This window comes from Falco cherrug, chromosome 7 (assembly GCF_023634085.1).
Source record: "Falco cherrug isolate bFalChe1 chromosome 7, bFalChe1.pri, whole genome shotgun sequence".
NCBI classification, from domain to species: Eukaryota; Metazoa; Chordata; class Aves; order Falconiformes; family Falconidae; genus Falco; species Falco cherrug.
Window position 1 is genome coordinate 19,390,283 of NC_073703.1, and position 19,174 is coordinate 19,409,456.

Here is a 19,174-nt window from a genome sequence, read left to right on the forward strand (position 1 = left end):
TTGGCCCCATCAACGATCTCACTTGCAGCAGGAGGTTGGCCAAGTGTCCTCCTGAGGTCCGTTCTCACACAAATTATCCCACAATCCTACGACTCTCAGTTGGTTACTATCCCATTTGGAAAGCACGATGGCACGTTTTGTTTCTGGCCTGATCCTTTGATGCAGGGAACACTTGAAAATAAGTAGGTCCACGGGAGCGTGGATTCACGCCTCACCTTGCTCTCCACAACAGCATGTGCACGCTGCAGCGCTGCCAGCCTTGGGTGCTGCTGGGCGCAGGCACAACGTGCAGGACATCGCGTGGCTCGTATCCACCCAGAGCCAGCGTGCTGGTGCGGGCTGCCTGGCACGCCTGACTGCCTCCCATGCTCCTTCCCCTTTGTTTACCCCAGACGGTTGTGCTGAAGTCCAAAGAATGACCCAAGCAGGAAACAAAAGCGCAGGCACCACCCCACCGCCGCTTTGCTTTTCCAGGAATACTTTCCCTTCGCTCACACGCCCCTGCTGCGCAAGCGGAGGATCACTTCTGCTGTGATACGTGAAGTTTTACTGACGCGAGCTGGTAGATGTTGTTTGAAAATACCACGCGGAAACGTGACCGCCAGACCCGTGATTTGCCGCCGTCCGCCGCCGGTGCTGCCGCACGCCCCAGCAAAGCCCGCGCCCCCGCCGCACCCCCGGCCCTGCTGCCCCACCGGCAGCTCCCAGCCGCGGCTGCCCTGCCACCCCCAGCCCCCGCACCGCGGGCGCGGACCCTGCGCGCCGCCGGCAGCGCGGCTGCCCCTGCGCGGCCCGTCCGGGAGCGCCCGCCCCCCGCCCCGCGCGTTGCCATGGTGACGGCGTCCTGGCAACCGCTGCCGCTCCCGCAGCCCGGCCTGCGGCGGCCCCGCTCCGCGCAGCCGGGCGGGCGGGCGGCGGGCACGGCGCCGCCGATGGACGCAGGGCCGGCCCGCGGGCGCGGCGCGGCGGCGTAGCGGCAGGCAGGGCGCCCGGCCAGCGCCGCTGTGGCGGCGGCAGCGCGCTGAGGAGCGGGGCGCAGGCGGCCGCTGGCATGCGGGGGACAGGCGGGCAGCCCCGGCCCGCCGCGATCCGGCACTGGTGAGTGCGCGCAGCGCCCTGCGCCCGCCCGGGAGCCCGTGGCAGCTCCGTGCCCCGCGTTGCATGGCCCTCGGGTGACGCTGGCTGCGCTGTCGTGTCCTGTCACTGTCACTGTCACTGTCCTACACTCCGTGCTTCCGCGGCCGTCACCGCGCGTAGCGGTGCCCCCCGCGGCACGGCGCGGCACGGCACGGCGCGGCAGGGAACGGCACGGCCGGCGGGGCCCCGGCCCTACGCAGGGCAGGCTGCGTCGCTGCCGCCACACGCCGGGGCGCGAGCACGGCTCCCGGCCCCGCTCCCGGCCCCGCTCCCGGCCGCCGCGCCAGCACACCCCGGCCCGGGCTGGCGGCCCCGCTTCCCCCGAGGGCCGGTGGCCCCGATCCCCGGGCGCAGGTGCTCCCCCCCCTCCCCCCCGGCAGGCCGCCTGCGCCCCGTACGGCACGTGGGGCCGGGTGCGCAGGGTGCGCTCAGCGGCGCGGAGGGGCTCGGCCGTGCCGTGCTTCTCCGGTACAGCCGGGCCTGACCCTCCTCCGTGCCCTCCCGGTACAGCCGGGCCTGACCCCCCTCCGTGCCCAGCTGCGACACGGGAACTGTCCCGCTGCCCCCCGCCCGCGGCTCCCGCGCTGCCTGCGCCCCCGCGCAGCGCCCGCAGCCGCTCCCTGGCCGAGCGGCGCGGTGGAAGCGTTTCCCTGGCCGGTATCCCTGGCCGGTATCCCAGCCGGGTTTGGCTCCCCCGGGACCTGCCGCGGGCCGCACAGCCCCCCCCGCTTCACCCCCCCGGCAGCAGCGCTGTCAGGGTTAACAGGGCTCCACCACCCCGCGGGCGTGCAGTGGGAACGCGTGTGGGAAGCGCGGCGAGGCGCACAGAGTTAGCACGGGTCGGCATGGAAGATGGAAACCCCAAGACGACAGGTGTGGTTATCCCTCCCATCCCGAGAAACGGAGCCCCCGCAGCCTCGGGCCGTGCCGGGCGCTGGCGCAGCAGGAAGGGATTCCGCAGCACCAGGAGCCAGGGGGGAACTTTGCATTCCTAGAAGTGTCTCTCCAGCATGTTCCATATACGGCTTTTTCCCAAGTTTTTACACGTCTGCTGTCAGTGACCTAAAGAAATGCTAAAGACATACCCCGGTCTGTATGGAAAAGCTGCCTAACCGATGAAGCGAACTGCTATTTTAGTGCTAGGCATACCAGTTACAACTGGGAAAAAAGTCTTTATATCATCCCTGTGACAAGTATGTTTAGAATATTCAGTAAATTGAATCATATTCAGTAAATTGAATCAATCTACCAAAATTGACAGGGTTAATAGATCATTGTTTACATTCCCATGTAACATTGTTTACATTCCCATAGCAGTATCAAGCAGGAGACATCCTCATTAAAAAAAAAAAAAAAAAAAAGAAATTAAGCACCTGAAGCTTCAACTGGTATCTAAGTTGACCCTAGTTTACTTGCCATTAAAATTGGAGCTATGTGAAACTACACTCCTCTGACTCTAGGCATCGCATCCTGGTTTTTTCTTTTGTTTTATATTTATTAGTCTAAATCGGTCTTACGCACACTCACAAGGAGGGACTTTGTCATTAGTTCTGACATGTATCTCTTAGTGTTTACTGCAGATAACCTCCAAACTGCAGAAAAGTTTTGTACAACTGCTGAACGAGGTCTTAACACATCCCTTCTGGGTGTTGGATTAGACCAAGAAATCTGATAATTGATATTTCAGTGTGTACTGAGTGATGTGCTTAAGTTAGCAATAACAAATGAATAAGAAGTCCGTCTGTGTAACTTTTGTTTCATGCGCACAATTTCTCCAGACGGTTGCAGTTAGCTGCATGTCTAATGGTAGCCCAGCAGAACAAGTAAAAACGTCGAGCAATCCTATGCTTACTCTGCTGCAAACATTTTTTTCGATCGATAATAAATGGATCCTGAAGGCTGTAAGATTAAAACACTTGAGGATTTTTTTGTTTGGATGGTTTTTGTAAGGTGCATTTCCCTAAGACACTGCTAGATGTACAGACTTTAATATTTGTTCTTCATTTTTCTAGGTAGCATCCAGTGCTTTGCTGCTGTGATACGCATAGCTCTTCTTAAATCAGTGGGATATTCCTGTGTTTATAGTTCAATTGTGTTTAAATGCTTCACTGCATCAAGATCATTAAAATGTGTTTTGGCCCAGAGGACTAAGAGTAAATGAGTTCAGATCTGCTGAGAACTGGGTGCCGGGTTTCGGTATAACCCCACGGCACAGCTAGGAGTGAGACCTTGCAGAGTGGTGGCATTGTTTACAAAAAAACCCAACCAAACAAAACCAACCAAAAAACAAACAGCAACTGGGAAAGGACTGGACATCCAGTGTCTGCGCAGGATTTTCAATGCAGAAGTCATCATGATACCCAGCTCTTATAGCGTGCTTTTTACTTACAGGCATGTAAGAACTTCAACAAGGAGGCAGGTATCATTATCGCTGTCTTCCATATGGGGAAACTGAGTCACTAGACATGGAAATAACTTGTCCAAAGTCATGAGGATCAGGTATTGAGCACGGAATCACAATCAGACCTTCTGAATTCCAGTTTAGTGTCATTGCTGCTCAGCAGCCCAGCTTCTCTTAAAACTATTTTTTTTCTAATTTGTAGTTTCTGAAGCACTGTGCTATAAATAGAACACACATACTGTGACAATGTTTGCTCTCTGCTTTTAGGCAGTGCTTTCATGCATTTCTAAAGCATAAACACGCTTCGCATTTTGAGATCTCAGAGGATAGTCCTATCACTTCTTTACAGTCGGTGTTTGAGACTTTTCTTTCAATAACCCTGTTTTTCTCTTTCAGTTTGTACAGCATATTGCACCAGATTTCATCACCGATTGCAAAATTCTTTTCATACATCAGCCTTTAGTTTTCAGTAGGGATTTTAGGTTCCCAAAGAGTTCAGGCTTGGGCCACGATCGTTCTATTTATAGTTAAAAATGTTTATTTGTTTTACATAGGGCAGAAAAATTGGATTTGATTGAGGCTACTGTCCATTTCATTAATTTCTGTCAGTGAACAAAGCTGCTGAGCCAGGTACTGATCTTGTTTACAGTAAGATACCTAAAACATCTTTCTGAAGCTATTTAACAGAACTACCCTGCTGCAACGTCTGTCACAGTCTGGCTGGCTATGTCTAAAAATTAAACCCAGAATCTATATTCTTACCGCAGAAGAATTTAGTTACAGCATAAAGTGTAGTCATTTAGATTTGAAGACAAATAAAAGACTCAGTTTTGCTAAACGGTGCTGATGTCCAACACATGTTACTTAGGTTTCTGACTGCCAATGCTTTTACCTGAAAAACACCCTAACCTGAATAATCCGCTGTCACGAAGTATTTTTATTTCATTCTCTAGCCAATACTTTCTTAAGCTTTACGATAATCCTGTGGATCTTGCTTTTTCATTCATTGATTGATGATGTCTGAGACCAGCTGACAGACTGGGGACCAGAACTTTGTTTGCCTCTGTCCTGCCAAACCAGTTCTGTGGGGCAACAGCAGATTTCGGTTCCAAGGCTGTCAGCCCTGCCTTTTTCAAGAGTATTGTTTTCACTACAAAAAGCTTTTTAGCAGTTTTTAGGTTTTCTCCTTTTGTTCTGTTGTATTGATTTTTATTTGCATTTATTCCATACGCAGTATTTGATTTCCAAGATCAGAGCTGTCAGCGTAATCTTAAAACTTTACTTAAAGGTTCACTTAAAGCAGAAGCATTAAGTCATTCCAGTGCCAGATACAAACTGTTAAATAATTCAACGTGTACTTTTTCAACAGACGTAAATTATTGACCAGAAGATGGCCCAGCGAAGCCCAATCTTCCCAACTCTTGCCCCTTCTGAAAGGTACAGTTTGGAATGTAAAAAGTAAAATCTTCATATCATAGAATATTATGTCTGTCAGTTCTCTCTCTATAGTAATGCTGTGACTTGGGGCTTAGGCATTAGTATGCAAAGCAAAATGAGACACTGTAGATTCATTCCAATCACAGTTCCTTACTCAGCTTTTACTTAATCCTCTCCCAAAGGAATTAAACAGCTTAAACTGTAACTGAATAGAAGTCCAAGAATACTATATTTTAGCCAGTCTTCTAGCAGCATGGAAAGAGCGTGAAAATTCAGAGCCAGAAGTGACCTTTGCTGGAGTCCTCTTACGTCTCTATCAGTATCATCATGGTGAAAGTAAACTGTTATTTTTGCTCATTTAACAGGAAACAACATGGAGAACACACAGTAAATAACAGAGTTCCAAGAAAAAAGATGTCCTCTTTCAAAGTGGGGTTGAACTTGTATCTTCCACTTATGCTTCTGAAAACTGTTCTGTACGGAATATAGCAGCAGGAAAAGATTGCATGCGTTAGCAGCCTAAGTTTTTTTGAATTGGAGCACCCATGAGCTCCATTCCTTTCCATGGAAGCTATGCAGTGCAGAGCTCTCTTGAAAAAAAAAAAAGGCAATTATTCAAAGTACCCAAACGTAAGCTGTTTTGGGGGAAAAACTGACTTCTGAAACTATAAGAAGCTTGTCATAATTTCAGTCTCCCCTCAGTTTCTACACCTGCATATCCTCCTGTCCAGCTCATGGGGGACCAAGCTTCTGTATGGTATTACTGGGTAGCTACAGAGAGTAAAAAAAAGAACGGATGCAAGCTACTCCTTTTAAATCTCAGTCGGTTTCCATTGAATTCGCAGTACCTACCTTCTGCATTTACTACTTGGATTAAGCTTGAGAACTGTTGAGACAAATAGCGTTGGAAACTTTTGAAACTCAATGAAAAGGTTTTGAATTTGGATTCTTAATCAGATTAATAGTTCTGAATTGTAACTACTTTTATAATGCTAATGCCCTTTTATTGAGATCCTACGCTTTTGTAAGCTCCCTTAAAGGGTAGAAAAAAGAGCCTGACCTGCCTTTGTACCACAGAGGTGCTGCAGCCAGCACAGCACCCACGGAGTTGCAGCAGCGGGACCTCTCCCTGCGAGCATCTTGGTGCTGCTCCTCAGCATCGATATGCAGATAGCATCACGCTGTCTCCCGCGGAACAGCATTGCTCAGTTTTGGGTGAGAGCCTAACACTGACTGGATCTTCTTCTTCACTAGGCGGGTTCGAAACATACCGCTGCACAGCCAGGCGCTGACGGCGGTCCCGCTGGCATCCGCGAGCCTTGTGGATCAGCTGGAAGACAGAATCCTAAGCCATGAGAAAACAACGGCGGCTCTTGTGGAACACGCTTTTCGCATTAAGGAGGACATTGTTTCCACTCTGCACAGAATGCAGAACAAAGGGGGGGGTGACCGGTTGGCTAGGCAACTCTTGGAAGAACATATCCGAAACATAACGGCAATAGTGAGGCAGCTCAACCGGGACATCGAGGTATGTTAAGAATTTTTCACAGTCTAATGGCATTTCAGCTACTCATTCCTTCTAATTTAGTAAGCAAGTTTACCACAGGAGGAGTAAAGGTCAGACAAGGTCTGAAGATCCTGTAAAGCTTATAAATTGTTTTTAGAACTTGAAAAACTGTTTGCAAACGACGCAATTCTTGCAGTGCCTATGAAAATAGCACGGGATATCAGCCCATAAACACAGAAACCTTTGTGGTATTAATCAGCTTGCTTTCGAAAGCTGCATCGGAAAATCCTGAAAAAATTAATTAATGCGACAGTAATACCCAGCTCAAGTTCAGCCCAAAGGCTGTGCTGTGTAAACACGAGGAAATGCCTCAGCTCTGTAATAAACTTTCTTTCACTTCCAACTTAGTGACGACACGGAGCAGCCAGACCGACTGCTCGGCTTTGTGCCCTAATCGTGTGCAGATACCACCACGGCTGGCCTCTGCGGCTGTCAGCACCCGGGCCGTGGTGGCGAAAACGAAAGGATAAAAATGAATATTGAAGTCCCGGTTCCGCTGTCAAATTACACTTTGTTACAGTATTTATGTGCAGATTGGGCACTAAGAATAAGAAAGAGTAAATGACCAAAAAAAAGTATCTGGTTTAGTACAAAACAAAAGAAAGATTTTAGTAACGTAATAATAAAATGGTTTCTTATGTTACTGAAAAATAATGAGCGATATTTTAAGTGTACCTTACATGCGACATACTGAGTTTATATTTGCATATGAATGCTTTGTAGATGCTGCAGGAACAGATACGTGTCAGAGACAATCTCAGCTATGGAACAAATTCTACCCTGAAGAGTCTGGAAATGCGGCAGCTTTCTGGTTTAGGAGATCTTCGGGGAAGAGTTGCAAGGTAAAAGTCAACACAGAACCATCTTTTGGGGCCTAGTTAATGTTGTTTTAATCTTGAAGTATGAATGTTAATAATAATGGGCTGAATTCAACTTTGGCAGAATTCCCAGGATAATTTTGCTCAGTGTTTTCAAGAAAATTAGTAATAATCCTTTGCACTCCGTTATTACATATTACACTTAACAATATCACCCTTAATTCCTGAAATTAGTTTTTAATAAACTACCTCAAATTCCTTAGGAATTTGGATTTGGTTCAGCTTTAAAAAGTACTCCGCTTAGGCTGGTCTATCTTTGAAACAAATTAATTAGCACAATTATAAAGGCAGCAGGGAACAATTTGCACTTGTAAAGAACAGAATAGCTGCACATTTCTGCATATGTTTTAGAAGCAAAAATCTGTGCATTCAGTTACTGGTTAGCCATATTAACAACTACGCAGGCTGCCCGGCACGTAAGGAACAGAAAACTATAAAGTAACGGGGTTTTATAGGCTACTTGAAACTCCAGGTTTCAATTGTGCAGCTACACAGGCTTCAGCTTGTACCACCGGTGACACATCTACAAAGCCCAGTACAACAGCGTTTGCTTCAGTGTCTGTCAAGCTGAGCACAAAAGACAGAGGACATGTAACACCTATAGAAAAAGGACCTAATCCGGCTTAAAGTAGCTTGGCTAATAACTTTGGTGGATGTCCACTTGTCCTGAATTTGATCTACTGTCTATATTGTACAGATAGTTTTCCTTTTTTGCCCTTCAGCTGATTTAGTGATAACTTTCAACAGCCTACAAAAATAATCTGGGAGAGATTTGCCTTGAACTGAAGTTTTCTCATAAATTGTTTCATGTTTCCACTGTAACTTTGATAGCCCATTTTGTAAAGAATACTTCAGAGGGGTTTTACATATATATATATATTATCTATGTCACTGAGAAATCCCTGACAAATGTACCTGCTTAGTTCTTCCTGCTTCTTTATATAAAAAGTCCACTTTGAGACCATACCACAGCCTGGGTGCGGTCCGTATGGGAGCCACGCAGTTGCTACACCTTGCGCAGCAGAATACGGCGCCTTTGCGTTCAGTAGCAGGACTCGGGTGAATCAACACGGGCCAGCAGGAGCCCCACAGCGGGGCCCTCACCTGTCCCCAGTGCTGCTGTGGGGATCGGCGGTGGGCTAGCGCAGTCTGAGCCAGGATTTCTTCTATTTACTTAGGGCAACGCCCTCGTACTGCGCCTGGGTTGCAATTAGTTGTATGAGATTACACCAATCTGCCTCATCTCAGACTGTGCAGTGAACCTTGGATATTTGCATTCATTACTGTCACAGAAGCAGTTTACAGTCTTTTTAACTGTTACCTTCTATTCAGCATTATGCTCTCTACATAAAAATTTTCCCTGAATGAGGAAGAGAAAAAGCTTCCCTTTACCAGAAATCAAGTTATAGCAGTGTTCCACAGGAGAACGCTCTTTGTCTTTAATTACAGACATATTCTACTTTGCAAATTCATGTTCCTGTGACTAATGATTATAGCAATATCTGGAGATCATGGTCAAGGCGGCAGTTTGCTATGCTGTTGGCACAACACAGGTACTTACAAGAAACTTCCCTCGGGATAAACACTTTCTGATTACTCTAGCTAATGTTCCTTATATAAAACAGGCTGAATTCACCTGATGTAATTTCCCATTTACATCTAGTCCTGCTAGTTTTCAGATGAGTTCAAAGAGTGAAACCTTAGACACATGATCTAGTTACTGGGGGTCAGCAGCTTGCCGTGCATCAGCTCTCGGCCACAGCCAAGGTCCTACGCACGGCCGAGGCTACTGCACACCGAGCTCCTTCAGCTCCCGGCACAGCACGTGTGCTCCAGGCTAGAAGTGTGCAGGACAGTCGGTGTGCATCAGTCTGTATGTGCCACGCCACAGTAAATCACCTCAGTCTGAGCCCTTTGGTCCTGTAATAATTTTAGTGTCAGTCTCAGGATTCTGGCCAAATTTCAGTTCCAGTAATTGCATGCGTATTAAACATCCTATTCAACTTCAATATTGGAGAGGATGGTGTTTATTTCCTAACACCAACTGTTCTGTAACATGTCAATATATCATCGAACAACTGTCTCGTTATTTCTTGAGGGATGCTGCTTTTAACGACGAGAACAGGGATCCCTAATGCACATGCAGTTCTGAAGCACAGCTCCAAACCCACGTACCCACAGCTCCGGAGGAGTGACATTCAGACACACCTCACAGCCGACCCCACCTGCGCCACAGAATGAACTCCTATCCCTCTCAGAAGACTGAGCACGCATTACAGCTCATGTCTCTGGGCCATTTCTCATGAAGCACAATTTACTGATGAATTTGTAAAGCATCATTACAGTGCTCACCATGAATGATGCCCTACATTTTCCTAAGAACCAGTGTTATTCACTTTAAGAAAAATATTCTCTCTATTAGATTCAGTTACACATTGAGCAGAAAATGAGGTAGATGCCTCCTTTTAGATGGATCTGGACAGATCCATCACTCCAGCCTTCTGACCCTGATGTTGGCAACACAAATTGACCAAGTCTATTTCTAGTGATACTGGATCATAAACCTCATGAATAGTGCCTTAGAATTTTTTTACAGAATAACTTGTGGACTATGGTCATCCATCTGGAAAGTTTCAATACAGCAGCCTGATCAGAACCATAGCACTAAGTAGCTGCCTCTAGAAGCTTCCCGAAAGCTGAAACATCCAGAGAAATGGCAACGTTGCATGTTCAAATTGGGCCTACTTTGCATATATGGATGATTTTTTATATACATTATAGATCTGATTCATTTCAGGCACCCTGGACTCATGACACGTAGGCAGATTTTCCTACACTGCACAGAAAATGAGCCTGATGCATCTGGGATGCACTGCATTTAGGAACTTCATAAGTACAATAAATGTGCTGCACTCTGGCTACTTGCCGTGTAGGAGACGCACACGATGAGCATGATCTGGGCTCCCTGATCCAGGCTACTCAGAACCTACCAGCTCTGCTGGTCCTGCCCAGTGGATCCCCTGGACGTATCAACTTGCTTTTCACTACTTTTTCTTCAGCTACTTGTTTTTCACTGAAACACTGGTATTTTAACTGAAACATCTCTTGTTATAATAGAACAGGAACATTAAATCTTTATGTACCATCATAGCTTAATTTATACAGCATCCTGTTGCAGAGCATTGGTTTAGTTCACAGCTTTATCTGGTCCCCCGTGACAGTGAATAGAGCAACCATTGTGTTTTGATTTCTTAGAGATCAAAGGCAACAAAAATGCTCTTCAGGGCACCAGAAAAATAACTACTGCTTTTGCTTACTATGACTTGGAAGGCAGTTGTTTGGTAATTTCACTGTTTGTATTAAACATCCCTGGTTTCTAGAATTATGCTGTATTCTGAAATTGAGAATAACACTTGGCACTATGAAAACTCTCCGTTTATTCTTCATTTACGAATTTCCAGTAAGTACACAGCTTGGCAATCCGAACTTTCAGAAAATGTCCTCCAACATCAAGCATTAGTACAATGAACACATTCTAGTGCATCTTTAGCTCAATTTTCAACAGTGCATGTGTGCAACTGCACATGAAAAACTGCACTGGGTTGTTCGTATAGCCAGCTTCAGAATTTCAGGCATGAAGACAGAGAATTATTTATTGTGCATTTCTTTGTAAAAAATGGTTTTATATACAGCTCTTGTTTTTTTAAAGTAGTATTTCTCCTAGAAATCTATTTCTCATTTCTTTGTCTTTTTAAGATGGCCAAACCTTGAAAGTTGTTTTCAACTTCTGTCTTTATATCCATAGTCTCCTGGCTTATTTATATGACTTATATGTCATATAATTTAAAATAAAAATAAATTTGTATTATTTTATATAATTTATATTTATTATATATATAATTACAAATTTATATTATTTATATGATTTATATTTACTTAAGACAGTCTGATTAAATTACACAGGAACTTAAATCCAGTGTTCAGAAACAGTTGGTTCTATTTTTAAGAAGAATTATATTGTCATTTTAACATGAATCTATAAAGTAATATCAAAGCAGAACTTTCAGAGGTATGGGAAGTTCATTGGGGATTGTAACATGCCGCCTTTTTTTTTCTTTTTTTTTTTTTTTAACAGGGAAAAATTCCAAACTGTAGTATGTACTTCTGTTTGGTTTGCTGATTTTCTTCTGACCCTTCACAAAGTAGAAACCTGAATAAAAAATGTTACGTTCATCTTATTATTACCTCCCCACCATTTGAAGGCTAGTAGAAGCATGGACTGAGGTTATTTAATTGCTCTAAGTTTTAAACTCAAAATGTACACTCACTTAACTAATATCAATTCTTCGTCTACAGAACACTGATGTTTTCTTCCAGGTCAAAACTAATCAAGTGTTGTAAGTGTGTACAATATAAATAACAAAAAGACTTCTCTGCGACCACTTCAATATATGGAATATTGTTTGAAAAACCAAACCAAACAACATAGCAGGATAAACATTCCAGGCTGACACTAAATTAACACAGTCAGATTTCAATGTTTCAGTTACTGTGCAACTATATGACCCCTTTGATCATGTAACTGCGTTCCACAAAGAAGAGAGATGCACTGTGATTAATCCCAAAACACTCATTTGCCTTAAAATCAGTTACAGATGCCTGCTGTTCACATTTGCTACAGTAGTTTTCAAAGCTGTTTCTTTTCATATTTTCTGTCACGCCTCAGAGAAACAAAACTATATTTTTTAAGCCCATAGGCTTTTGGTGACTAGATGCAAGCTGATTTCTTTCCTCTGATTCAACTTGGAGAGATTTGGCTTCTCTCTTGTCTTTCTAAAGAAACTGCCTGATCGTAAGACCTACAAGTATGGCTCACTGCGATGTAAACCTTAGCTGGTCTTCCTACAGATACTACTAACTAAGTCTCACAATGCTGAGCTGCTGAATTATAATTTTAATTTTCACAGGTTTTATAATTTTTAGGTGCTATTTTGCATTACTGATTATTTTCACATTTAAATTTTACTGTAATACTAAGCAGATGCTCCGTTTGTCATTTCAGCCATTCCTTTCCCTTCATGTTTAATGATACTGTAGTTACTGTAACCGAGGTGATGAAAATGCGTGTTGAAATGAAAGCCTTTGTACTGAAATGTCACTAGAAAGATGTTAAAATGTGTCATCGGTTTAGGTAATGACTTCAGGTGCCTTTGCTTGTTCCTTCTTACTGCCTTTTTCTTCTTCAAACTGTAGCTGCTGTCTGTTCCTCATCAGTTTCATAGATCAAATTTGGTAACATTGCCAATTACATATTTCCCTTAGCAAAAAAATACACGACTCATGCTTCGCAGAGGTCTTACTCCTGAAATTACAGTACTCACATTTTTACAGCTCAGTTAATGTCCTAACTGTGTTACTGTAGATGAAATCCACCTGACCAAAGTGTTTTTCAAATGTGGTACAAAATGCACATATTCGATAGCACATTTGTCCTGAAAATGTTACAGCATCGAGTAATGTTCCAGTGTGAAGAAAGGAAATAATAATTACTGTGCTCCAGGACGGCATTTTGTAGCCTTTTGTGAGACAAAATTGCCATTCCTTTCAATGACAGTTTTACCTAAATAAAGACTAGTAACTGTAAAATTTGCCTCACATTGTTTGCTACACATATTAAATGTATACTACTATTTCACAAATAAAAATAAGTACGCAAACCTCAGGAGAACACAGCTTCAATAATGGAAAAAATGGTCCTCAATTATTTAGGCTTCTAATCCTGTAGGTGAACTCATGCACACCTTAACAGATGTCTTCTGGAGTATGACAGAAATACGAGGGACTGAAATTCTGCATCTTTGCATTTCTAATGTTGTTTCCCTGGCTGATAACACCGCAGTCTCCATGTGTTACGTCAGTGCCAAGAAGGCAGGAATGTTGTGGGTCAGACTGTTTGACTTCTAGTCCCATTTGGGAGCAGTTTGTTGAGTACTGTGAGATATATCACCACTGTTACAGTCTTGTAAGACACTGTTTGTTAGACAGCCAGGAATTTCACAGAAATGCCCAGTCTAAAATGGATAATTTTAAAAGCCTGGACCTTATACTCTATTCAGCTGTTGCTCTGGTATTTATTTGTTCAAACAGGTGTGACGCTGGGTTAGCCAGACTGTCTGCAGAGCATAAAATTACCTATGAAAGACTTCAGAGCCTAAGTAAAGACCAACACACCTCCAAGCTCATCTTAGAGTCTAAAATCAAAGAGGCAGAAATACAGGTATGGTATTTAGACCAAAGTGATCAATGTACGGGTGAGAGGTATAGTCTAATCCACACAAACTCCAGTACTGTTAATTATTGTCCTGGGAGGTCACAGATTTGCAAATGGAGAGCTGTATCTGCTCACAGTCCTTATTAGATTGAATACTGGTACCTAGCTGCATTACTGTGCTGGTCTAATTGAAAAAAGTCCTTAATTTTCTGCCTTTAGCATGCTGTGTAGATGGAGCTAGTATTATAAGGCCTCCAGGAATGAACAGAGGTGCTCTGGAAAACTACCACAACAATGCAAGCATCAGTGTCTCTCCCTGTATGTTTTGGCCTTCCCTAGCTGACTTCATACGTATTTGAACACAATTGTTGAAAGTTTGCAAAAAAACGTGGGTTTGGGTTCTGTGAATCCGTTAATCTGTCTGCCGTGTTTCTCTTCCATTGGGTACGAGAATGGGAGTGAGCACTAGGTACAAGCAGAGACTTAGGACATTAAGGAAAAGGATTCTTCCTATCTCCAGCTCAAGGCCTTCCCATTTTCTTGGGCAACAAAAGTATTTTTCCATCTTCATTTTGCAGTCGGCAAGTGGTTAAAATCCACTTTACCTCTCTCAGAAGACTCTGTATAGCGTATTAGCATGCCAGGAGCATATTGGCATGAATCTTGTAAAACAGAACAGTATGTTTTGTGAAACTGGGATGGTTGCTTTGGTGAGAAGTATTTTCTGTTAGTAATGACCTCCCCCCAGCTAAATTCAGCACTTCTAGCACTGCAGTAGCTGTTATACATGAAGTGATGAATATCACTCGGTACTGGTGGAGTGCTTTGCCATTCATTTACCATGCTTATATGGCAACACAGAGATGGATGGATGGTGCAAATTCAGGTGTCTCAAGGGGGGGAGCAGGCAGGTGCCTTCAAGGCAAAACTGTTCAAATTATTTATGGCTGAAAAATTACCGTTTTTACAATGTTGCTACTTTCGTCTTGCAAGGTAGTATGCTTTTCATAATGAAGTGAAATGTGCAAATTCAATTTTTTAAATGTCAGCAAAACCGGCCCTACTTTAAGGTCTCCTCTACTGTTCTGAAATATCCCAAATGAGACTGTGATGAAATGCTGTTGCAAAATAGTAAATAGTGAATCTCGTTTCAGATTTCTCACCTCCTGAGCAGAGTAGAGCAGTCCATCGTGCAGCAGGAGGCGAAGCTGAAGCTGGCCTACAAGGAGAGCAGCCAGCAGCTCCACCTGCTGGACATGAAGTGAGTGCCGCCAGCCCGGCTGCGGCCCTGCGCCGCACCCCCCAGCTGCTTGTATCTTCGGGGCTGCAAAAGCATGAACCTCTTTAACTGTGCATGTGTGCCCCACAGATGTTACAAAAGCGAGCGGGCCTCACCTGCAACGAGAATCCTGCCCCTAATGTTGTTAGGCCATTTTGAACCGCCCATTAAGTCCCTGGTTAAGTATTCAGGCAGAACTTGTATTAAAGAACACAACTAAGGATTTTTGTAGGAGTGGCCTGGTACCTTTTTGCAAGAGCTGTACGAAGCAACTAATGCTGGAGGTGGCTGTCGGGAGCGGTGCAAAAAGTTCGACTCAAGCAACCAGGCAGCAAGGCACAGCATTCACAAAGCGTTACTGCTTTCAATTGGCTTAAATAATTAACTCAAATACCTAAATTATTAATGATAAGCTACTGTGCTACTACTGGACATTATATAGGGATATATTCAATTCAGCTATTAACTCCTCTCCAGGCATTTCTCACTCAGTGGCACTCCTGGCTTAAGCCATCCGCATCCTTACTCCTTACTGCTTATTGCCATCCTCACGCAACCTCCATCAGTTACGTCAGTAAAACTATTTGAAAACCAGATGAAAGAATAGATCCAGATTTCAAATATTCACTGGAAGAAAGGCTGTCTAAAGAAACAGTTTCACTGGCACCATTGGTTGGTGTAAACTTGAGGTGGGTATAGGCAACGTAAGTGTGGCTCTATGAACCAGCATTACCACTAAAATAAACGGTTACCAAATCTATGTTCAGATTTAAGACCTACAGACATGAAGACTATAATCTGAATGGATGATGTTATTCTGTTTTCAATGCTGCAAAGATTTTGCACCTACTATGTCACAAAATGTTGTGATGTGTTTCGTATAAAACCCTGCTATTTTGTTGTGCTTTCATCTTTATTTTCGAAAACAATGTTACTTTATCCACTTTAGTAGCCTTAAATTCAAAGATTCCCCTTAATATGGTGTCAAGAATGTATTAAATTGTGATTAATTTTTTTAATGAACATGTTCATAAAAAGTCACTGCTGAATGACCACAAGTTCCGCTATTTTGTACCTGCTAATTTCTATTATGCTCTTAGATTAAAAAATGCTATTGAGGAACTCAGCAGCCAGATTTTGTCTGCACGTAGCTGGTTGGAACAGGAACATGAAAGGATTGAAAAAGAGCTTGTGCAAAAAATTGACCAACTCTCATTGACTTTTAAGGAAAACACTGTAAGTTTTGTTAAAATGTCCTATTAATGCTTCTCAGGAAGTATGCAAAAGCATTATTAATAACTAAGATGATGTAATTGAGGTATTACTTGAGTGAGATTTTCAGACCCCCTCGATATTTGTACAACTTTTCACTGATGTCAAGTATGCCATCCCTACAGCCTGAGAGTCTTCAAATAAATTTGATTACTTCTAAATAGATCAGTATTGTAGCCTACAGTAATCAAGTCAGTTTAAACCATTTTATAAAAAAATTATAATTCCTTACACCTTTGAATTCCACATAAAAGATGATTAATCAATATCTACTGCACATTTGGGAAAGAACACTGTAATTTCATATGCAGAGTAACTAATAAAAATTCTTTTTCTCGGCTCCAGGAAATGAGTGAAAGAGCTATAGAGATGAAATTTAACCAAATGGCAGAGAAAATTGACAAAATAGAAGAAATACAGAAGATAACCATGGAAACACAGGAAGCAAAACAGACTGAAGAAAAGATAAACATTCGCATCGGCAAACTTCAAAATGAGATAAATGAAGATATAAAAGAAATGAAAGCTGAAGTTAATGCTGGTAGGACCATAGTTATCAAGTTCTTTATTCTGACTTGTGGTAACAATGATCGACCTATAATTATATGCAAAATGCCTTTGCTTGCATCGAAGCAGGTGAAGACTTTTGGGCCACATGTAATGGCTGCACCTGTGACATTAAAAAGGATTTTCACTCAGTGTGAAATTCATAGCAACAAGGTGACATCTCATTAGCTTAGAAGTGCTCTCCCCAGAGCCTACGTGGCCATAGCTTGGCTGCCTCTGGCGGCATTTTTGCCATCAGCACATGATTACGGTCCTATTTTTCTGCAGAACTTTTGCTGTCTTCCTAGCGTAAAGCACAGTGTTATGGTAAGAAGTACACTTTGATAGTAATTATGTGATATTCTTGCTTTTGATCATGAGTTAATCTACTTTTCACCTGCAATTAGGATTTGCAGCTATCTACGAGAGCATTGGGTCTCTACGGCAAGTTCTAGAAGCAAAAATGAAGCTGGACAGAGACGAACTACAGAAGCAGATCCACCAAATGAAGCAGGAGGTTCCAACATGGGGAGAGCCTGGACCATGACTGCAAGGTTTTGTCCAAGAGATTCACATTTACCTGGCTAAACAGGCAGACTACGATCTTGTTCCAGCCTGTAATCCAAATGAAATGCATGTACCAAATGACACGCTGCTGTTGCGCACGTGCGTGTGTTTACTCGAGGCGGTAAATGCAAGCCAAGCTCTTCACAGATCAACTGACAACATGCTCTTAGGGCTGAGGTGCTCATTTGCCACTGCAGTACTCTAGTTGCTCTCAGGAGGTTAAGCACCATGTAAAACTGGAGTAATATATTGGTGAAGCTGGCACCTAATTTGCGAAAGGTATCCCAGTGCTCCCCAGTTTCACAGGCTTGATCAGGCAGGTATATGCTTTTATTTATCTACATATATGTGTAGATAAGCACCTGCACACACACACACCCCCTTTAAAAAAAAAACCCACACCAAAAAACCAAAACCAAAACCAAACCAAACACCCCCAAATTGATATCATTTGTTTAACATCAGTTTGGCAAGATTCTCTACCTTGATACAAATTAGTTAATTGAATTCAGTGGCCATTTTTACGGTTTATTTTACTATTGACTTCCTGGGGAGACAGAATTGGCACCAAACAGACCAGTTTTCAAAACCTAGATACCATCAGAAAATCGTTCAGTTCTGCAGATATCTTCTCTGTGTATGTGTAAACTAAGTAGTGTTATACAATGTAGTGGTAGACTAAGATGATTCATGAACAGTGTTAAGAAACCTAACTCGTGGTCTTAAGTATTGTGACCTTTTTTTAATTAATAGCCAAGTGGAGTTGAGACAAAGTAAAAGATGTATATAGAGTATTTTATAACTGGGCATGTGTTCCTGTGACTTGTTTCATTATATTGGTAAAAACTTTGAAAGGTTTGAAAACAAAAGGGAAGGTGATAATCTAAGATACTCTAGAGAATGTAAAATAAAATGCAGTTTACAATCTGCTTAAAAGCTTTTATTAAACAACTGATTCTTTTAATTTATGTGACTTCAATAATTCAGTAGATTCAAATTGCTAATTGCATTCACAGTATTTCCAAATAATAATGGTGCTGGTTTCCATTCCCAGAACAGATTAAATCATGAAAATCAGCACCCACATGGCATATGAATCTACACAGGAGAATATATATATGTTGATTTTATATCTTCATTCATAGCTCAAGATTGCTCTTCATATTTGTAAATCATGCAGGATTGAGCACTCATGAATAAAAGGCCTTATACAGTATCCTATTAGTTTATAATATTAATAGTAAATCATGTACAAAACCACTATTAATTTACACAAGCATTATTGTTAACGTAAATAAATCAATTGGACATCCCTGCACTGTCTTTAATGGACCTTTCGTTTGGCCAGTATTGCACAACCATATTCCTATTTGGAAAATCAGTGGCCGGTTCCTCATCACTTCCATGAAAGAGGGTTTAGCTCACAGAGTGACCATATCAAGAAAAAAAAACCAACTCCAAAACCTTAAACTCATTAACTTCAGTAGGACAGTGTAGTGTGTAGAAATCAATACAATGCATACATCTTCACAGGATTAGCACCTAAGTTTGTATTCACTTCCTATATAGCTGAAAGTGATGTAATGTATCAAAGATACAAGAAGTTTTTGCAACTCTGGCTTGCAATGCTCTTTGATAACAAAACTGCCTCTGTTATTCCTGTTTTGTATCATCCATGTGCTGTAAAATATATTTATGATGGCAGCTCAGGGGAAAGCCCAATTCACTAAAGGGAGACAATGAAATGTTTGCAGGTATTTCTTAAGAATTGTCTTAAAAATTCATTGTTTCTTTATGTCTGTATTCTTATCTATTCTTA

General features: G+C 42.8%; 1 protein-coding gene across 1 annotated transcript; it reads left to right on the forward strand.

The window, feature by feature from the left end:
* Window positions 1–896: 896 nt before the first annotated feature.
* On the forward strand, window positions 897–18,673 carry FAM81A (family with sequence similarity 81 member A). Its single transcript, XM_055717410.1, has 9 exons — window positions 897–1,098; window positions 4,908–4,975; window positions 6,230–6,503; window positions 7,266–7,384; window positions 13,568–13,697; window positions 14,846–14,952; window positions 16,071–16,206; window positions 16,588–16,783; window positions 17,196–18,673. Exons 2-9 carry the CDS (start codon window positions 4,929–4,931, stop codon window positions 17,333–17,335), a joined length of 1,149 nt encoding a protein of 382 aa, XP_055573385.1. The 5' UTR covers window positions 897–1,098; window positions 4,908–4,928; the 3' UTR covers window positions 17,336–18,673.
* The last annotated feature ends 501 nt before the right edge of the window (window positions 18,674–19,174 follow it).

What these genes read in the sequence shown, in the direction of transcription:
- FAM81A (XM_055717410.1), top strand. Translation starts at nt 4,929, where the DNA reads ATGGCCCAGCGAAGCCCAATCTTCCCAACTCTTGCCCCTTCTGAAAG. An exon ending in ACTCTTGCCCCTTCTGAAAG is followed by an intron (nt 4,976 to 6,229) that starts GTACAGTTTGGA and finishes CTTCTTCACTAG; the next exon opens with GCGGGTTCGAAACATACCGC. An exon ending in GAAAGCTGAAGTTAATGCTG is followed by an intron (nt 16,784 to 17,195) that starts GTAGGACCATAG and finishes ACCTGCAATTAG; the next exon opens with GATTTGCAGCTATCTACGAG.